Here is a 15174-nt window from a genome sequence, read left to right as displayed (position 1 = left end):
AACGAGGTATTCTCGAATCTTCAGTTAAAGCCAACTTTTCGTAAGTTTCGATCGTACTCGGGTACCCCAATTATTCCTCTGGGAATTTTGATGGTTGGAGTGGGATTCAAAAACGAATGTTTGAATTTAGAATTATTTGTTACAAGAGGAACTAGAGCACCTATTGTGGGTCGATAATGGATTCGTAAACTTAAGATTTTGTCAATAAATGGGGAAGACCTAGTGATTAATAAGGTTGAAAATGATTTGGGGCTTACTGTAGAGAGGCTGCGAGAGATGTATCCTTCAGTTTTGACACACAAACTTGGTTTATATAAATATGGAAAATTTGCTCTGGAGTGGAAAGATAAGGTAAATCTCATATTGGTTAAACCAAGAGTAGTGCCATATGCAATGATTGACAAGATTGAAGTTGAAATTGAACGATTAGTTAAAGACGAAGTTATCTCTCCAGTTTAATCTAGTGTTTGGGCAACTCCAATCGTACCTGTTGTTAAACTGAATGGATAGATTCGCCTGTGTGGCGATTATAAAACGACAATAAATAACAGTATTAAAATTGATCGACATCCAATTCCAAGGATTACTGATTTAATTTCCAAAATTTCGGGAGGAACAGTTTATAGTCGCATTGACCTAAGTCACGCATATCAGCAGGTTGAGTTGGATGAAAAATCAAAAGTTTTAACGACGATTTCAACTCATAGGGGTCTTTATGTTTATAATCGATTATGCTTTGGGGTGGCGTCGGCACCGGGGCTTTTCCAGAGATTGATGGAAAAACTTTTTTTCGGAATGAAAGGGGTAATTTGTTTTTTCGATGATGTGCTAATTTTTGGTACTAATGAAACTGAACATGATCAAATTTCAATAGAACTATTAAACAAATTAAAAGACGCAGGTTTGACTGCAAAAGAAGACAAGAGTCAATTTTTTCAAAAGGAAACCAAATTTTTGGTTTTTATAATAAATAGAGAAGGAATTTTTGCTGACCCAGATAAGGTGAAAGCCATCATAGAAATTCAGGTTCCCAAAAATATTTCAGAGTTACAAAGATTTTTGGGTATGGCAAATTATTATTCCAGATATGTCAATAATTATGCGAGAATTGCCACCCCACTTTATAATCTTTTTAAGAAAAAAGAGATTTGGAAATGCTCAAAAATCTGTCAGACAGCTTTTGATGATATTAAGGGGAAATTAACGTCGAAGGAAGTGTTAACGCACTACAATCCTAAATATCCACTTAAATTAACTTGTAATGCGTCTCCAGTGGGAGTGGGTGCTGTCTTATCTCACGTTTTGCCAGACAATCAGTGCAAACCAATTGCGTTGGTGTTTGGAGTCAAGAGTTTTCACCAGTACGTATGGGGACAGCAGTTCATACTTGAGACGGACGGATTTTCGATCCGTGTAGAAGCCTACCATCAACTGCAGCTGGAAGAGTACAAAGATGGGCAGCACTTTTATCGGGGTATGATTTTAAATTAAAACATGTCAGCGGTAAGGATAATGTAGTGTCAGATTGTCTATGAAGAGCACCTATTTTCTTTGAGGAGGAAGTAGATGGGAATCAAGTTTTTAATTATCTCAATTTGATTGAATCGGAAGCTTCCATGTTAGATGTTGAATTAATCAGAGTAGAAACGGAGAGAGATCCGATATTAGTGAAGGTTAAGGAGTACTTAAGGCAGGGTTGGCCTGATAAAGTAGAATCCGTTTTTGAAATGTTTAAACGTAAAGGAAGAGAATTGTCAATTGAAGATGAGTGTGTGATGCTGGGAACGAGAGTTGTAATACCTGTTAAATTGAGATCGACGATTTTGAGAGAGTTGCATATAACACACAGTGCAATAGTGAGAATGAAAGCGTTAGCTCGTTCATTTGTATACTGACCGGGCATTGACACAGACATTGAAACAATAACTAAAAAGTGTCGTTTATGTGTGGAGAATGCTGCTAATCCTCCAAGGACAGAGCTAAACGTGTGGAAATGGCCTGAGGGACGAACTCAGCGTATACACATCGATTTTCTCCAGAGTAAGGTCAAAATGTATTTAGTAATTATTGACTCATTTTCAAAATGGATTGACGTCAAGTTGATGAGAGATATTACACAAAAAAAAAACGATTCTAGCAATGAACGAATATTTCTCTACGTGGGGTTATCCTGCTGTTTTGATCAGCGACAATGGACCTAGTCTTGTTTCCGAAGAATTTCAGAGTTTTCTGAGGGGATGTGGAATTCTGCACGTGAGAAGAGCAACGTATCATCCTGCGTCTAACGGCGCAGCTGAGAATCTTATCAAGATATGTAAAAGACAACTTAAGCTGCTATTGCTGGAGGGTGTTAATGAAGAGGTGGCTGTGTCGCAAATATTATTTAGTTATCCCTCCACTCTACATAGTACAACAGAATACACACCTGCGGAACTTCATATATGCAGACCACTTAGAGGGAAATTGGATCTTCTAAGACCAAATCTGAGACACCAAGTGGCTAGAAATCAAGCTAACCAACAACATTATGCTTGTGGATCCAGAAATCGGTCGTTTGAGGTAAGAGATTTTGTAATGGCTAAGAACGTTGCTAGAGGAAGTTGGGTCCAGGCTGAGGTGTTAATAAAGCTTTCACCTGTTACGTGCACTGTGAGGACCATCTACGGTGATATTTGGAAGAGACACGTAAATCAATTGTTTCGTTCGCTTTTAAATAAATCGGAACATTCCGTGGAGATTAAGGACTCTTCTTTCACGGCTCTAGTTACTTTTGACAGTGAAGGTTCAACTGAGATGTCGTTAGCGAATAACTATCCTTTGAAACCAACTCCAAGTACTAATTCCCTCAAAGAATTCTCACTCTCTAGTAAAGTCGAGAGGGGAGTGGAGTAAATTTGGTTGATCGCGATGAAGTATGCAACCAAACAGCGTCGGAAACTCCAATGGAAGTTCAGTCTGCCCCAGTGACTGTGTCCTCACCTGCAACGACATTACCAGAACTTTCTGATAGGCCAAGTACTCACGAACCTCGGCGTTCATCAAGAGTTAAAAAACCAGTACAAGGACTGAACCTGTGAGTGACTCTTTCCTATAGGCAAAAATTATAGAAGGTTATGTATGTGCTGTAACGTGGTATTTTTACCAGTTACAGGTTCTCGACCGTTTCGCGATTTTAGAGACTTTCACCAGACGGGAAGTCACCTTCAATGGCGAGAGTTCACGAGAAGAGAGAAGAATATGTTTCTGATTTCGTTTTGTTTGATTTTTTAAAAATTAAATTACGCGCCACTGCGCTCTATCTGAGGACATCGCTGAGGATCCCAGTTGCATCCCCTTTCAGCTTCCGATTTTCTAAATCTCTACGTGTTGAGCTACTGGAGCAATTGAGGCTGAGAGCGGAGAAGGATTTCGATACGGCGGTCATTCCGTTAAAAATTGACCTGGCGCCTAACTTATTTTTCTGATTTTAATTTGGGGTGTTTTGGTGCCAGAGGGCGGGCTAATGGACGGAGGGTTTCGTGAACCTCCGAAAATTACGTCGCAGTGTATAACGAGACTTTTTGAACGTATGATTGGTACTCTGAAATTGTTGTAAGAACATTGTAAATTATGTTGGGAGGAATGTGATATATTGGACAATTGACGACTGATGAGACATCTAGCATCTAAATGTAAGATGGGTTTTGACTTTACCCTACTCTAAGCCACTAGTTTGAGTAACGTCTACGTGAGTACACGTTTATTTGAGAGCTCTCTGATAAGTGCAGATATTATTAAATTACCACCCCTCTAAGTTATCTAGCTGCCCTCATCCATCTCCACATATATTACAAGTAGTATCTCGGAGAACATACCTTAACCACTTTTTCCTTCGCTGTTAGTCAATGAATGGGAAGAGAAACCCTGAACTCACTGCATGGATAGGTGAGGTTATGTTACTCTGGAAGGATTAGAATGAGATGAACTTCCCCACCTCACCCGATAGGGCATGCAAGGTGATTATGACCCTATATTAACTCAGAAAGCATAGGAAGATTCTTTCAATCCAGCGACAATTATAGGTTTCAACCTGCGAGTTAAGAAGTGTTTTCCAGCCGAAGAATAAAAGGAGCCCGAAAATTGAGAGAGAAGAAATATTGGTAGTTTAGTATACTTTGTAATTGACATGACGCGATTGATTCGGATATTTAATATGATATGTAAATACGCCTTAATACTTTTACCAACTTATTATAACCATTAAAACTCTACCTTATTATGGTGTCGACTTTAAACTGAGATCGTCTGATTATTTGTCCCGCTCCAAAATTATCCACTGACATCTGGTCATGGGTCAGCACGAAAAAATTTAAAAATTTCGTTGAAACAATTATCAAAAATTTATATGGTAAATGAATTAAATATTTCTATATTAAATTGAAAATTATAGGAGTTGTGGGAAATTGAAGGTATTGGTATCCAAACTAACCTAACACATTAAAATGAGTACACCAAACTCCAGCAAAGATTTTTTGCAAAATATTGAACGACTTCGAGGTAGAGATAATTATTCAACATGGAAATTTGCTATGAAAATGTATCTCGAAATGGAGGATTTATGGGGTTGTATCCAGGGTACTGAGTCCTACATCGCTGATGAACGAAAAATGACACGTGCTCGAACCAAAATTGCACTGTCACTCGATCCAGTCAATTACGTGCACGTAGAAGAGGCTACCACACCAAAACAAGCCTGGGAAAATTTACAATCTACGTTTGATGATGCAGGACTAGCAAGGAAAGTTGGATTACTGAGAGAATTGACGACAGCATCGCTAGAAAAAAGTTCTTCTGTTGAGGACTATGTTAACAAGGTAATCAATACTGCTCATAAACTCCGTGGAGTTGGATTTACTGTACAAGAGGATTGGTTAGGTACACTATTATTAGCTGGATTACCAGAAGATTATAAACCAATGATTATGGCAATAGAAAATTCTGGGATAAGAATTAGTGCTGATTCAATAAAAACTAGATTTTTACAAGATGTTAAAGATCCAAAATCAAATAATAAATCTGATGAATCAGCATTATATTCAAGAGGCCATAACACAAGAAGAAAATTTGGTCCACGTTGTTATAATTGTGATAAAGTCGGTCATTTGACAAATAATTGTCGTTATGGAAAACATGAAAATAATAGATCTCACAAAAATCATAGAAATGAGAACAGAAATCAAAACAATTACAATAATAACAACCCAAATAATAATATTAACAACAAAAAAGTTATGTTTGCATTATGTGCTGCTAAAAATTTATCAAATGTAGACTGGATTATTGATTCTGGAGCATCAACTCATATTTCACCTGAGAGAAATTTTTTCCAAAATTTTAAAAGAAAGGATCTAGCCGTTATCGTCACAGCTGACGAATCAATTTTGCATGCTGAGGGAGTTGGCGACATCGAAATTCCAGTGTCTACAAATGGAAATGTAGTGCATTTATTGGTGAAAGACGTTCTTTACGTTCCTAAAGCAGCAACAAATTTGTTATCAGTAAGTAAAATTACTAAAAATGGTTTAAATGTAATTTTTGATAACAATTTATGCCAGATTAATAATACAAGCAATCAACTGATAGCTATTGCCAAAGAATCATGTGGAATTTACAAATTAGAAGTCGACAGAAAATTAATATACCACATTTCTCAGTCTGATGATAAAACATTATGGCACCGAAGACTAGGACACATGAATTCGAGTTATATGAAACTACTGAAGGACGTTTTAGCAACTGGAGTGAAATACGTCGAATCATCGAAGGTAAACCCTTGTGATTCTTGTGCAAAAGGAAAACAGCATCGTGAACCTTTTCACCCAAGTTTGAGACGTTCGAAGAAAGTATTACAGTTGATACACGCTGATGTATGCGGTCCTATGGAATGTAAGTCTATCGGTGGAGCCAGACATTTTTTATTAATTGTTGATGACTACACACGACATACTTTTATTTATTTTTTGGAACAGAAAAATCAAGTTACAAAAAATTTAAAAGAATTTATAAATTGTTACGAAAGACAGACTGGAGAAAAAGTAAAAACTCTGAGGACAGATAACGGAACAGAGTTTATCAATCATAACTTGCAAGAATATTTAAAAAATCTTGGCATAAAGCATCAAACAACCGTCCCATATAATCCACAGCAAAATGGTGTCGCTGAGCGATATAATCGAAGCATTGTTGAAAAGGCTCGATGTATGCTTGCAGATTCGAACTTAGATAAGAAATATTGGGCTGAGGCATGTTCTACAGCTGCATATCTTCTGAATCGTTCATTCACTAAAGCATTAGAAAATAAAACACCTTTTGAAATGTGGACTGGAAAAAAACCAAACTTATTCCATTTAAAAGTGTTCGGATGTAAGGCCTTGGTTTTTATTCCAAAAGAAAAGAGACGAAAATGGGATGAAAAGTCAGAAGAATTAATATTTGTTGGCTATTGTGAAAATTCCAAGGCGTACAGACTTGTTCATCCATTAACTAGAAAAATCGAAAAAAGTCGTGATGTGATTTTCAAAGAAACACCAAAAATTGAATTTACTTCGAAGAATTACAGTCAGGAAAAGCAACTCTCATTTTTTCAAATAGAAGAATCAAATTTGGACGATAAAAATGAAATTATTAATGAAAGTCTATGTATTGATTCAGATTCTGTACGTGGAGATAGCGATAATGACGTTTACCAACTAGCTGAGGAAGATGAAGATTTGAAACACGTTCCAGAAGTTCGAGTTGAGGAGGGAGAGATACCACTTCGAAGATCATCTCGACCACCGAAACCCATTGTAAGAGAAGATTTTATTACTTATTTATCTTATGATAAACATTCTTCAGACCCTGAAACTCTTGAAGAAGCTTTAAACAGTCCTGAGAAGGAAAAACGGCTTAAGGCCATGATGAATGAAAAAAAATTGTTAGATACAAAATGGGTGTTTAGAACTAAAAAAAATTCATCAGGGGAAATTGAGAGATATAAAGCTAGACTCGTTGTGAGAGGTTATAGGCAACAGGCAGGAATCGACTGCTGCCTATATGCTTGACAAACAGGATAAAAATAAAGTTTGGAGATTAAAAAAGGCTATTTATGGTCTTAAACAAAGTGGTAGATCATGGAACAAGAAACTGAACAAAATTCTTATTGACTTGAATTTTAAACAAACTGCAGCCGATCAATGCATTTACTTTAAATATCACAAAAATAATATCTGTATCATTGCAGTCTATGTTGACGATATTTTATTCGTATCAGCTGATGAGAGTTTAAAAAAACTTCTAAAAAGGACCTTCAACAGTTATTTCAAGACGAAAGATTTTGGTGAAGTGAATCACATTCTTGGACTGAGAATAACTCGAGATTTTAAAAGAGGAAAAATCTGTATCGACCAGGGAGCATATATTAAGGAGTTATTAGAACGTTTCAACATGGAGGACTGCAATCCTGTATCAACACCTTTAGATATCAATCAAAATTTGGACCTGCAGGTTGAAGAAAATGAAAAAACATCATTAGACATGAGCAGAGTACCCTACCAGGAAGCTGTGGGGGCTTTATTGTATTTAAGCCAAGCCACAAGACCTGACATAGCTCACACGATGAGTGTGCTCAGTAAATATAATCAATTGCCACGTAGCATACACTGGAAAGCCATCAAAAGGGTTTTTAGATATCTGAAAGGTACAATTGATTATCGTCTGAGACTCTGCAAAGGGGCAGATACTATTACAGGTTATAGTGATGCGGATATGGCTAATAATATCATAGATCGAAGATCTGTTACAGGGTACGCCTTCGTCATGCAGGGAGCAGCCATTTCTTGGGCAAGTCGCCGTCAACCGACAGTCGCGTTGTCAACTGCTGAAGCCGAATACATGGCACTGTCTAGTGCTTGTCAAGAGGCTACATGGCTGAGGTTGTTGATGAGAGACCTAGATCCCGAAATGTTGAACGAACCAACCATCATACATAGTGATAACAAGGGAGCCATTGCTTTGGCTGAAACATCGCATTATAGGCCTAGAACGAAACACATTGATGTGAGACATCATTTCTTAAGAGAAAAAATTGAAGAAAAAATCATTAAAATAAGTTACATTTCGACAGAAAAAATGATTGCAGACATTTTGACGAAAGCTCTTCCTAGAGAGGAAGTAATATTTTGTCGTGAAAAAAATTAGGAGTATTGTCCCATTGTTGAGGATCATTTTATTGCAATCTTTGAAGCAAAACAAAAAACCAAAGAAATTTGAGAAGGACGTGAAATTTACCCTATAGAATGCCAATTATGTGAGGGTATTGGTAGTTTAGTATACTTTGTAATTGACATGACGCGATTGATTCTGATATTTAATATGATATGTAAATACGCCTTAATACTTTTACCAACTTATTGTAACCATTAAAACTCTACCTTATTATGGTGTCGACTTTAAACTGAGATCGTCTGATTATTTGTCCCACTCCAAAATTATCCACTGACATCAAGAAAGCACAGTTGAATTGTTAAGAGAAGTTTTCCACTGAAAGTATATTGTTAATTAGACAGTGGCAAAGCTCCATATTTGACGAATATTGTGGGAAAAACTCATATGAATCATATGAATCATATAATAGTATATTTCACGCCTAGGACGGAAAAAGGGAATCTGACGAATTCGACTTTATAGTCCGAGTCGGAGACGAGGATTATAACGCGCATGAGTCAGAATCACTTTTTCCGCCGTGGCTATGACGCTATTTTATGTCATTGTGGCCGAAAACGCGTTTTTATCCGAGTGAAGCGAGGTTAGAAACGCGTTTTACCGGCCGCGATGACATAAACTCATATGAATCATATGAATCATATAAACTCATATGAATCTCTTAAGGGAGGATTAAAAGACATATTCGAATATATTTTTTTCGTATTAAAATAACGATTTGTCCAAGCGAGTGAGGAGAGAATCCTGGAAACCTCCCATCATTGCTGGCGGCCCCAGCCTCGCCGTTTTCGTCATTTTTGAGAAAATTAGGGGAATTAAAATCAAATAAGTTTCACTCGCGATTATCTTAGCGATCTTCAGTAAAAATGACACATTAATTAGCCTAGAGGCTAGAGGACATTACGGGGAAAAAAGTAGTAAGAATATTTCGCATAATTATAATAAATGTAAATGATAAATATAATAAATCTGGTTTCTGTAAAATTACGAAATCGGATGTTAGCAATTCCCATTGAGTGAACGCGTGGTGATTTAGAGAACGCTCTAAATTCCCCGAACTCCGTGTATTTTGTTCTATTATTTTTCTTTGTGAGTAAACCATATCATATCATTGATAAATATTTCTCGAAGTCGAATATTATAATTCATAGAGAGTATAAAAAAGTTACGTGAAATAGCAGAGGTACACGGAGAGAACAACCCAGGAAAAATTACGTGACTAATCACGTAATCGTGGGCTGGAGTGTAATTTCCTTGATTTTTAGTGGAGAATTCGGGAAAAAATGAGAGACGAACAGTGAATTCTATTATTTGCTCTGGAAAATGTACGTGACTGTCACGTAATTTCCTACGAACTTGTAAAATTTACCACAGTTCCGGTTAAAATTATTTCGAGTAAAGTAAAAATTATTCAGTTTCATTTGAATTTTACGTGACATACCGTAATTTGTACGTGACCGAATTGAAAAATTCTTAGACAGCGTTGGTGGTACGACTGTTGGTCACACCCGATCGCGCATCATTGTTTAAGTTCGGATCACGCCACCCGGCAAATTACTATTGTCGGAAGGATAATTAGTATATTGTGCCCCTACGGAGTAAAGTATTTTCTGACGAAATGTGAGTATAATCACATGAGTCAGAAAATACTCTATTTCCGTGAGGCAGACAATATTTGATTCTCATAGGGACTGGAAACGGCGATCTAACCGAGCGAAGCGAGGTTAGAATCGTACTTTCCAGTCCCGGCAAAATTTACGGAACTGAGTATCGTTATTTTTCTACCTCCAAAGATAACTTTTTACCGACCGAGTGGTAAAATGTTCTGAATGATAGGCACTTTTTCCGATTTTACATTTAGCCCCACGTTTACCTTTCACACATGAATTTTTACGGAACTTTTTACGTATTTTTTCCAGTATTTTTCTCTCCGTGTAGATCCCTCCGATTGCATTGAGAGTAGTTATTTGGTTTTCTGAGTCTCAAGATCATACTGGATAGTGAATATTAATATTTTCAGGCCGTGAGGCGGAGTGGTAAACATAAAATATATGTAAGGCTACTTCTTCACATTTAATGATAAAACTAGATTGTTCTTCCTCCGTCATTTGCCATTGAATATCTATATCTCATGTATGTAGGTACCCCATATCAGCTTTTGAATTATTCATTTAATTTTGATGGATTGAAAATGATTAATTTTAGTTTTTACCCCATCAGCACGTTAAACACAACTTGCTGATTTGACGGACATCGTTGTTAGAGATAGAGGTTAGTTCGATAACCTATCGCTTGTTCTTAGTAAGAACGGATTCATGAATTATTTATACACAGTCTTCGTAATAACAAGACCATATTAATAATTCATATTCCAACCAGATATTTTTGAAAAAAATTATTTTTTCGTAAATAAATTATGCACATACGCATTGAGTTAAGCCGGGCATTGGTAACGGCGACTGAAATACACATAAAAATAGTAAACTCTAGCTTCCGGTGTGATCTCACCTAGGGAGGTAACGTAAAGAAGGCTTACCCACGTGCTTACCCGTGCTCGCCTTCGGCTCGGGCGGTAATTCTGCACGTGGGCAAGCCCTCTTTCCCGAGTGGAAATTAGTTCAGGTCTACTTGAAGTCCGATCAGAACTTGATTCACTTTCAGTGCGGTTCGCTTGATCAGGTAAGATCTGATCAGAACCTGACCAAGGTTTGATCCAACGTTTCCGATCCTAAAAACTTCAAGCGAATTTAGATCAAATTCTGATCAAGCAGGCCTGATCAGATGACACCTGATGAAAACTTGATCAAGTTTCGAGCCAGTATATTGGACCCTATAAACTACATGTGGCTTTACATCAAGTTCTGGTCAAACATGCCTGATCAGATGACACTTGATGAAGTCCTGACCCAGTTTTGACCCAGCAAGTCAAATAAACATAATCTCACTTTGAGATCAAGCTGCCTCAACACAATTTGTTCTCCTTCCGATTCAATTCACTTGATTTTCAATTGAATAGCTCGATAAAAAAGAATCACAAAGTTCAGATCCGATTCATCTGATATTCATTTGATGTACCCTTTTCTGAGAATCCTCTTTTTTCTAGCAATTGTTAATCTATTGACGAAACATCTTTATTCAAATGTATTGGAAGCAAGGAAAATATATATAGTATAGCATCAAACATAAGAGCGCATTATCTTGAGTCTAAAGAAATCATCAAACTTGCATCTGTTCATTGTGTTATGATTATTATAATTATCTTTTAATAATGAAATAAAATTTGAACCGAATATGTTTTCTCGCTCAGAATGTACATGCAATAATTTCAAAGTCATCAAATACTCCCTTGCAGATGGTGTAGGTAACAAGAATCTACTCAAAAACAATAGTGCGGTAGTCCAGTGGTTAGGGCGTAGGTTTAGTAATCGTAGGTTCCTCGGTTCGATCCCCAGCATCATCAAAAATAATAGGGTTTTTTCATCGCTAATTACAATCGGGCTTCATTAAGAGTGGTCAGATATAATAAAAAAAATTAATTATCTTTTGTTTTAAGTGAGTTATGGTTCATATTTATTATTGTTTTCGATATTCCAGTCATCCGATTTAGATACATTTGACTTGATCAAATCCGGAACCGTTAAAGTGGATCAGAAAAGTTTGATCACGTCTTGATTTAAATTTGCGTTACATGTCTGATCAAAACTTGATCCAGTTACCCCCATGCAGGGCGATCAGATAGGTCCGAAAATCGGTCCAAGCTCGCGCCCGATGATACCGATGGTCGAAAGCGAGTTCCGCCCAATGCTCAACCGAACCTTGGATGATAACTCCGGGCCGAGATCCCCGCCGATCATAAGCCCAATATATTATCCGAATATAGGCCCTATTTCGAATTATATATCTGGCCGACGTGTGTCCTACGTTGGCAACCGACACTTTGCAAGATCGTACTCGATGTTGGGCTAATTCTCGTGTCAACCTCCGATAATAAATTCGGCCAATTATTGATTGCAAATTAGGCCCAATCTTGGTCCTCATTTTTGGAATAGGAATTCGTCAATTGTTACTCAAATAAAAATACATCCAAAATTATTATTTCATTTTCATTTTTTTATTACTATAATGATCCATGAAACAAACCTAAATTTTTCATATACATGGTGTATGAACAAATACCAAACAAATTACTCTCAAAAACTGCAGCAACTTAGCTGCTTTTTACGAATGATTCTTATTTTTAATAATATAACTTGAAAACGATAGTTCAACAATATGTAAAAGTATGTCTCTTACGTTTTGCATTTATGACCAACTGAGAAATTTGATGTAAACAATTATTACACTCATCATATTGTCTTCTCAATACTAAGTATTTAATTTATTCTCTGCTCAAATATTAGGGATCAATTTTGTTTCTTCTTATTTTTGTGTATGCAATATTATGCAAGAGAGTTATGCCTTAGAATAGATCATAACAAAACCCAGAAAACTTTTTATTATATTAATAATGAGTAAATAATTTTTCAACCTCAACGATATGAAAGTTTGTTTTTAAATTTCTGGATAAGAATCTCCAATATTACTGTAATACATGAATCTATAAAATAATGAATCAGTTAACGATATTTTCTATGCGAGGCATGTAGGCATAAGTAGACAAATGCAATTATTGAATAGCTATCAAATGTGTTCATTTATACCTTGAATCACCTCACAACTAATAGAACCTATTGAATAGGATGTTGTTATGCATGTTGCATTATGCATTCATATTTGAACGATCAGCGCGACCTCCCTCTCGATCACCAAAGTGTACCAGCCAATTACCAACTTGCTTCGATAATTTTCCAACTTCATTCGGGTTTTTGAACTTGCTACTAATAGGATCTGAAATATGAAACCACCACTAAATTAGTAAATTTATAAAAATATCTTTTCATCATCATTTCAATACTCATTGTCGACAAAATATCTCACATTTTATTATTTATATTAATTTCTTGGTCAATTGAATCAATTCTGTAAATGATAAAAAAACAAGGAACAAGTACCTTGAAAGCAATCGAATGTGGACGTGGCGCTGAAATCAAGTTTTCCATGACCTTTGACCTTCCTGCCGATTCCTGAATACTGAGACTGTACTGCTTTTTTCATAATTTGAGGCAAAACGTGATTGATACATGCTTTCACTGTTGGGTGAGTAAAACATAGGCAGTTGAATAACGCCGTCTGAAATCAATAAATGTTGAGATGATGATGATCATCAAAACTGTGAATTTATTCTGACATGAAAAAAAGAAGAAACAATCAATCACCAAAGCGAATTTCTTCTTGTCATCATTTTTTAGTTGCTCCTCAAACTGTAAAAAGTCATCCAGCGTTTCAATTGGTAATTTGGTGTCCACAGCCGTCATTAATTGATGGAGGGAAACTTGTGGCGCTTGTGGAATATTTTGTGCCAGTACTGTAAGCTTTAGCTCGTTCATTTTTTGGTCCAAGTTGTATAATATGCTCACCTTAGCAGATGTGATTTTCTTTGAAAGTTCAATCTTAATTTCTCCCAATTGTGCTTTGACAAATTCTTTCAATTCATCTAAAAAAAAATCTAAGAAGTACTTACATACACGTCGATATCTTTAACTAAATCAGCTACAGGTATTAATTATTGCAAAATGTCATGTCTCACAAGTTAGCCCACGTTCGATATCCGTGGTTTTAATTTTATCCAAATTGTTGAACTTTTCTCCCCCATGACAATGTGACGATTTTAGAAGCTGATCCTGGGCTTCATCAGAATCGTCTGAGAGTATTACTCGAGTTGTTTTAGGTTTACGTTTTGGAAGTCTTTTTGATAGAGAGGGAGTCATTGATGATGAGGAGTCGGTCACTTGATTTGATGGACGAGTCTTCGGAGTCGAAGGACAGGATGATGAGCTTGAACTCTCAGGGATAACTTTTGGGTTGGTCGTTTTTGTTACTTTTTTCGCTGATTTTGAGGAAGATCCCCTGGTTGATCGCCTAATATCCAGTGGCAGATCAATGAGATTTTGGCTTGTGAGTTTTGGCGTTTGACGAACCATTGGTATGTTCTCACGAGGGATCTGATGAATTTTTTTTTCAGAAAAAATGACTGGCTCGTTTCGTTGATGCTGCTGATTGTCAGAACTTGCCACGTTCCTCTTGGTGTAGGCTCGTTCCAGGCGACGTCTAACCTGATCGTAATCATTAGCCTAAGCAAGTACGAGGACGTCAAATGTTCTCCATGAAGAATCTGCTGGTGTCTCTTGTTTAATCCACTTATCCAGATATTCATAATTTTCGGGAGATGGATATGCACATTTCCACACATTTTCAGATTAGTACGTCATCCATTGTCCAAGGACTGCATCTATTGGTAGTAATTCTTTAGGATTCAAATGGTCGGAAATGAACTCCACAATTGCATATTTCTTGGGCAACAAAACTTCTTGCGATGACATGATCCCGAAATTGTTTCAATATCACCATAACTGCGAGAGAAAAAATAATCATTAGAACAACTATAATAGGGTTCAGTGATATTAGGATTAAGTGAATAAAACAGAAAATTCTTTAATTGTTTTCTACGAGAGGCCAAGTGAGGCACAAAAAGACGATGAAAATAACGCGAACATATTACATAGAAAAAAGAGCGAGAAAGTGTGGTATATATGTTTCAGAAATTATTGAATGAAAATAATGACGCTATTCTCGTGTTCCTTAACCTCACCATGTAACTTACAATTATATTCTTTCAATTTTTTCAAAAAAAATCAGGGTTTTTCGTTACATTTAGCACTTTAACACTCACTACGACAATTGAAGTAGTTTTGACGCAAAATAGTGAATAATTGTCCTATTAAGATCAAAGTAAACAAGAAGGACGTTTTGATCCAACCGTTGACGCATTACTGG

The 15174-nt window shown here is 36.5% G+C and overlaps 3 protein-coding genes across 3 annotated transcripts; 2 read left to right on the top strand and 1 right to left on the bottom strand.

Moving 5' to 3' along the window:
* The first annotated feature begins 2139 nt into the window (after positions 1-2139).
* LOC105272162 (uncharacterized protein K02A2.6-like) lies at positions 2140-2892 on the top strand. Its single transcript, XM_011314110.1, has one exon. The coding sequence runs from the start codon at positions 2140-2142 to the stop codon at positions 2890-2892; it is 753 nt and encodes a 250-aa protein (XP_011312412.1).
* Positions 2893-3720: 828 nt separating this feature from the next.
* On the top strand, positions 3721-5905 carry LOC105272161 (homeobox protein 9). The gene is made up of 4 exons (XM_011314109.1): positions 3721-3995; positions 4062-5537; positions 5595-5804; positions 5864-5905. The coding sequence occupies exons 2-4, from the start codon at positions 4482-4484 to the stop codon at positions 5903-5905; spliced, it is 1308 nt and encodes a 435-aa protein (XP_011312411.1). The 5' UTR covers positions 3721-3995; positions 4062-4481.
* A 6510-nt stretch (positions 5906-12415) lies between these two features.
* Positions 12416-14405, bottom strand: LOC105272155 (uncharacterized). The gene is made up of 4 exons (XM_011314101.1): positions 13928-14405; positions 13557-13834; positions 13293-13470; positions 12416-13128 (listed from the first exon to the last, which is right to left on the bottom strand). Exons 1-4 carry the CDS (start codon positions 14319-14321, stop codon positions 13001-13003), a joined length of 978 nt encoding a protein of 325 aa, XP_011312403.1. The 5' UTR covers positions 14322-14405; the 3' UTR covers positions 12416-13000.
* Positions 14406-15174: the final 769 nt, after the last annotated feature.

Source organism: Fopius arisanus, unplaced genomic scaffold (assembly GCF_000806365.1).
Source record: "Fopius arisanus strain USDA-PBARC FA_bdor unplaced genomic scaffold, ASM80636v1 scaffold00147, whole genome shotgun sequence".
NCBI lineage: Eukaryota > Metazoa > Arthropoda > Insecta > Hymenoptera > Braconidae > Fopius > Fopius arisanus.
This window is presented reverse-complemented; position numbering and strand designations above follow the sequence as displayed.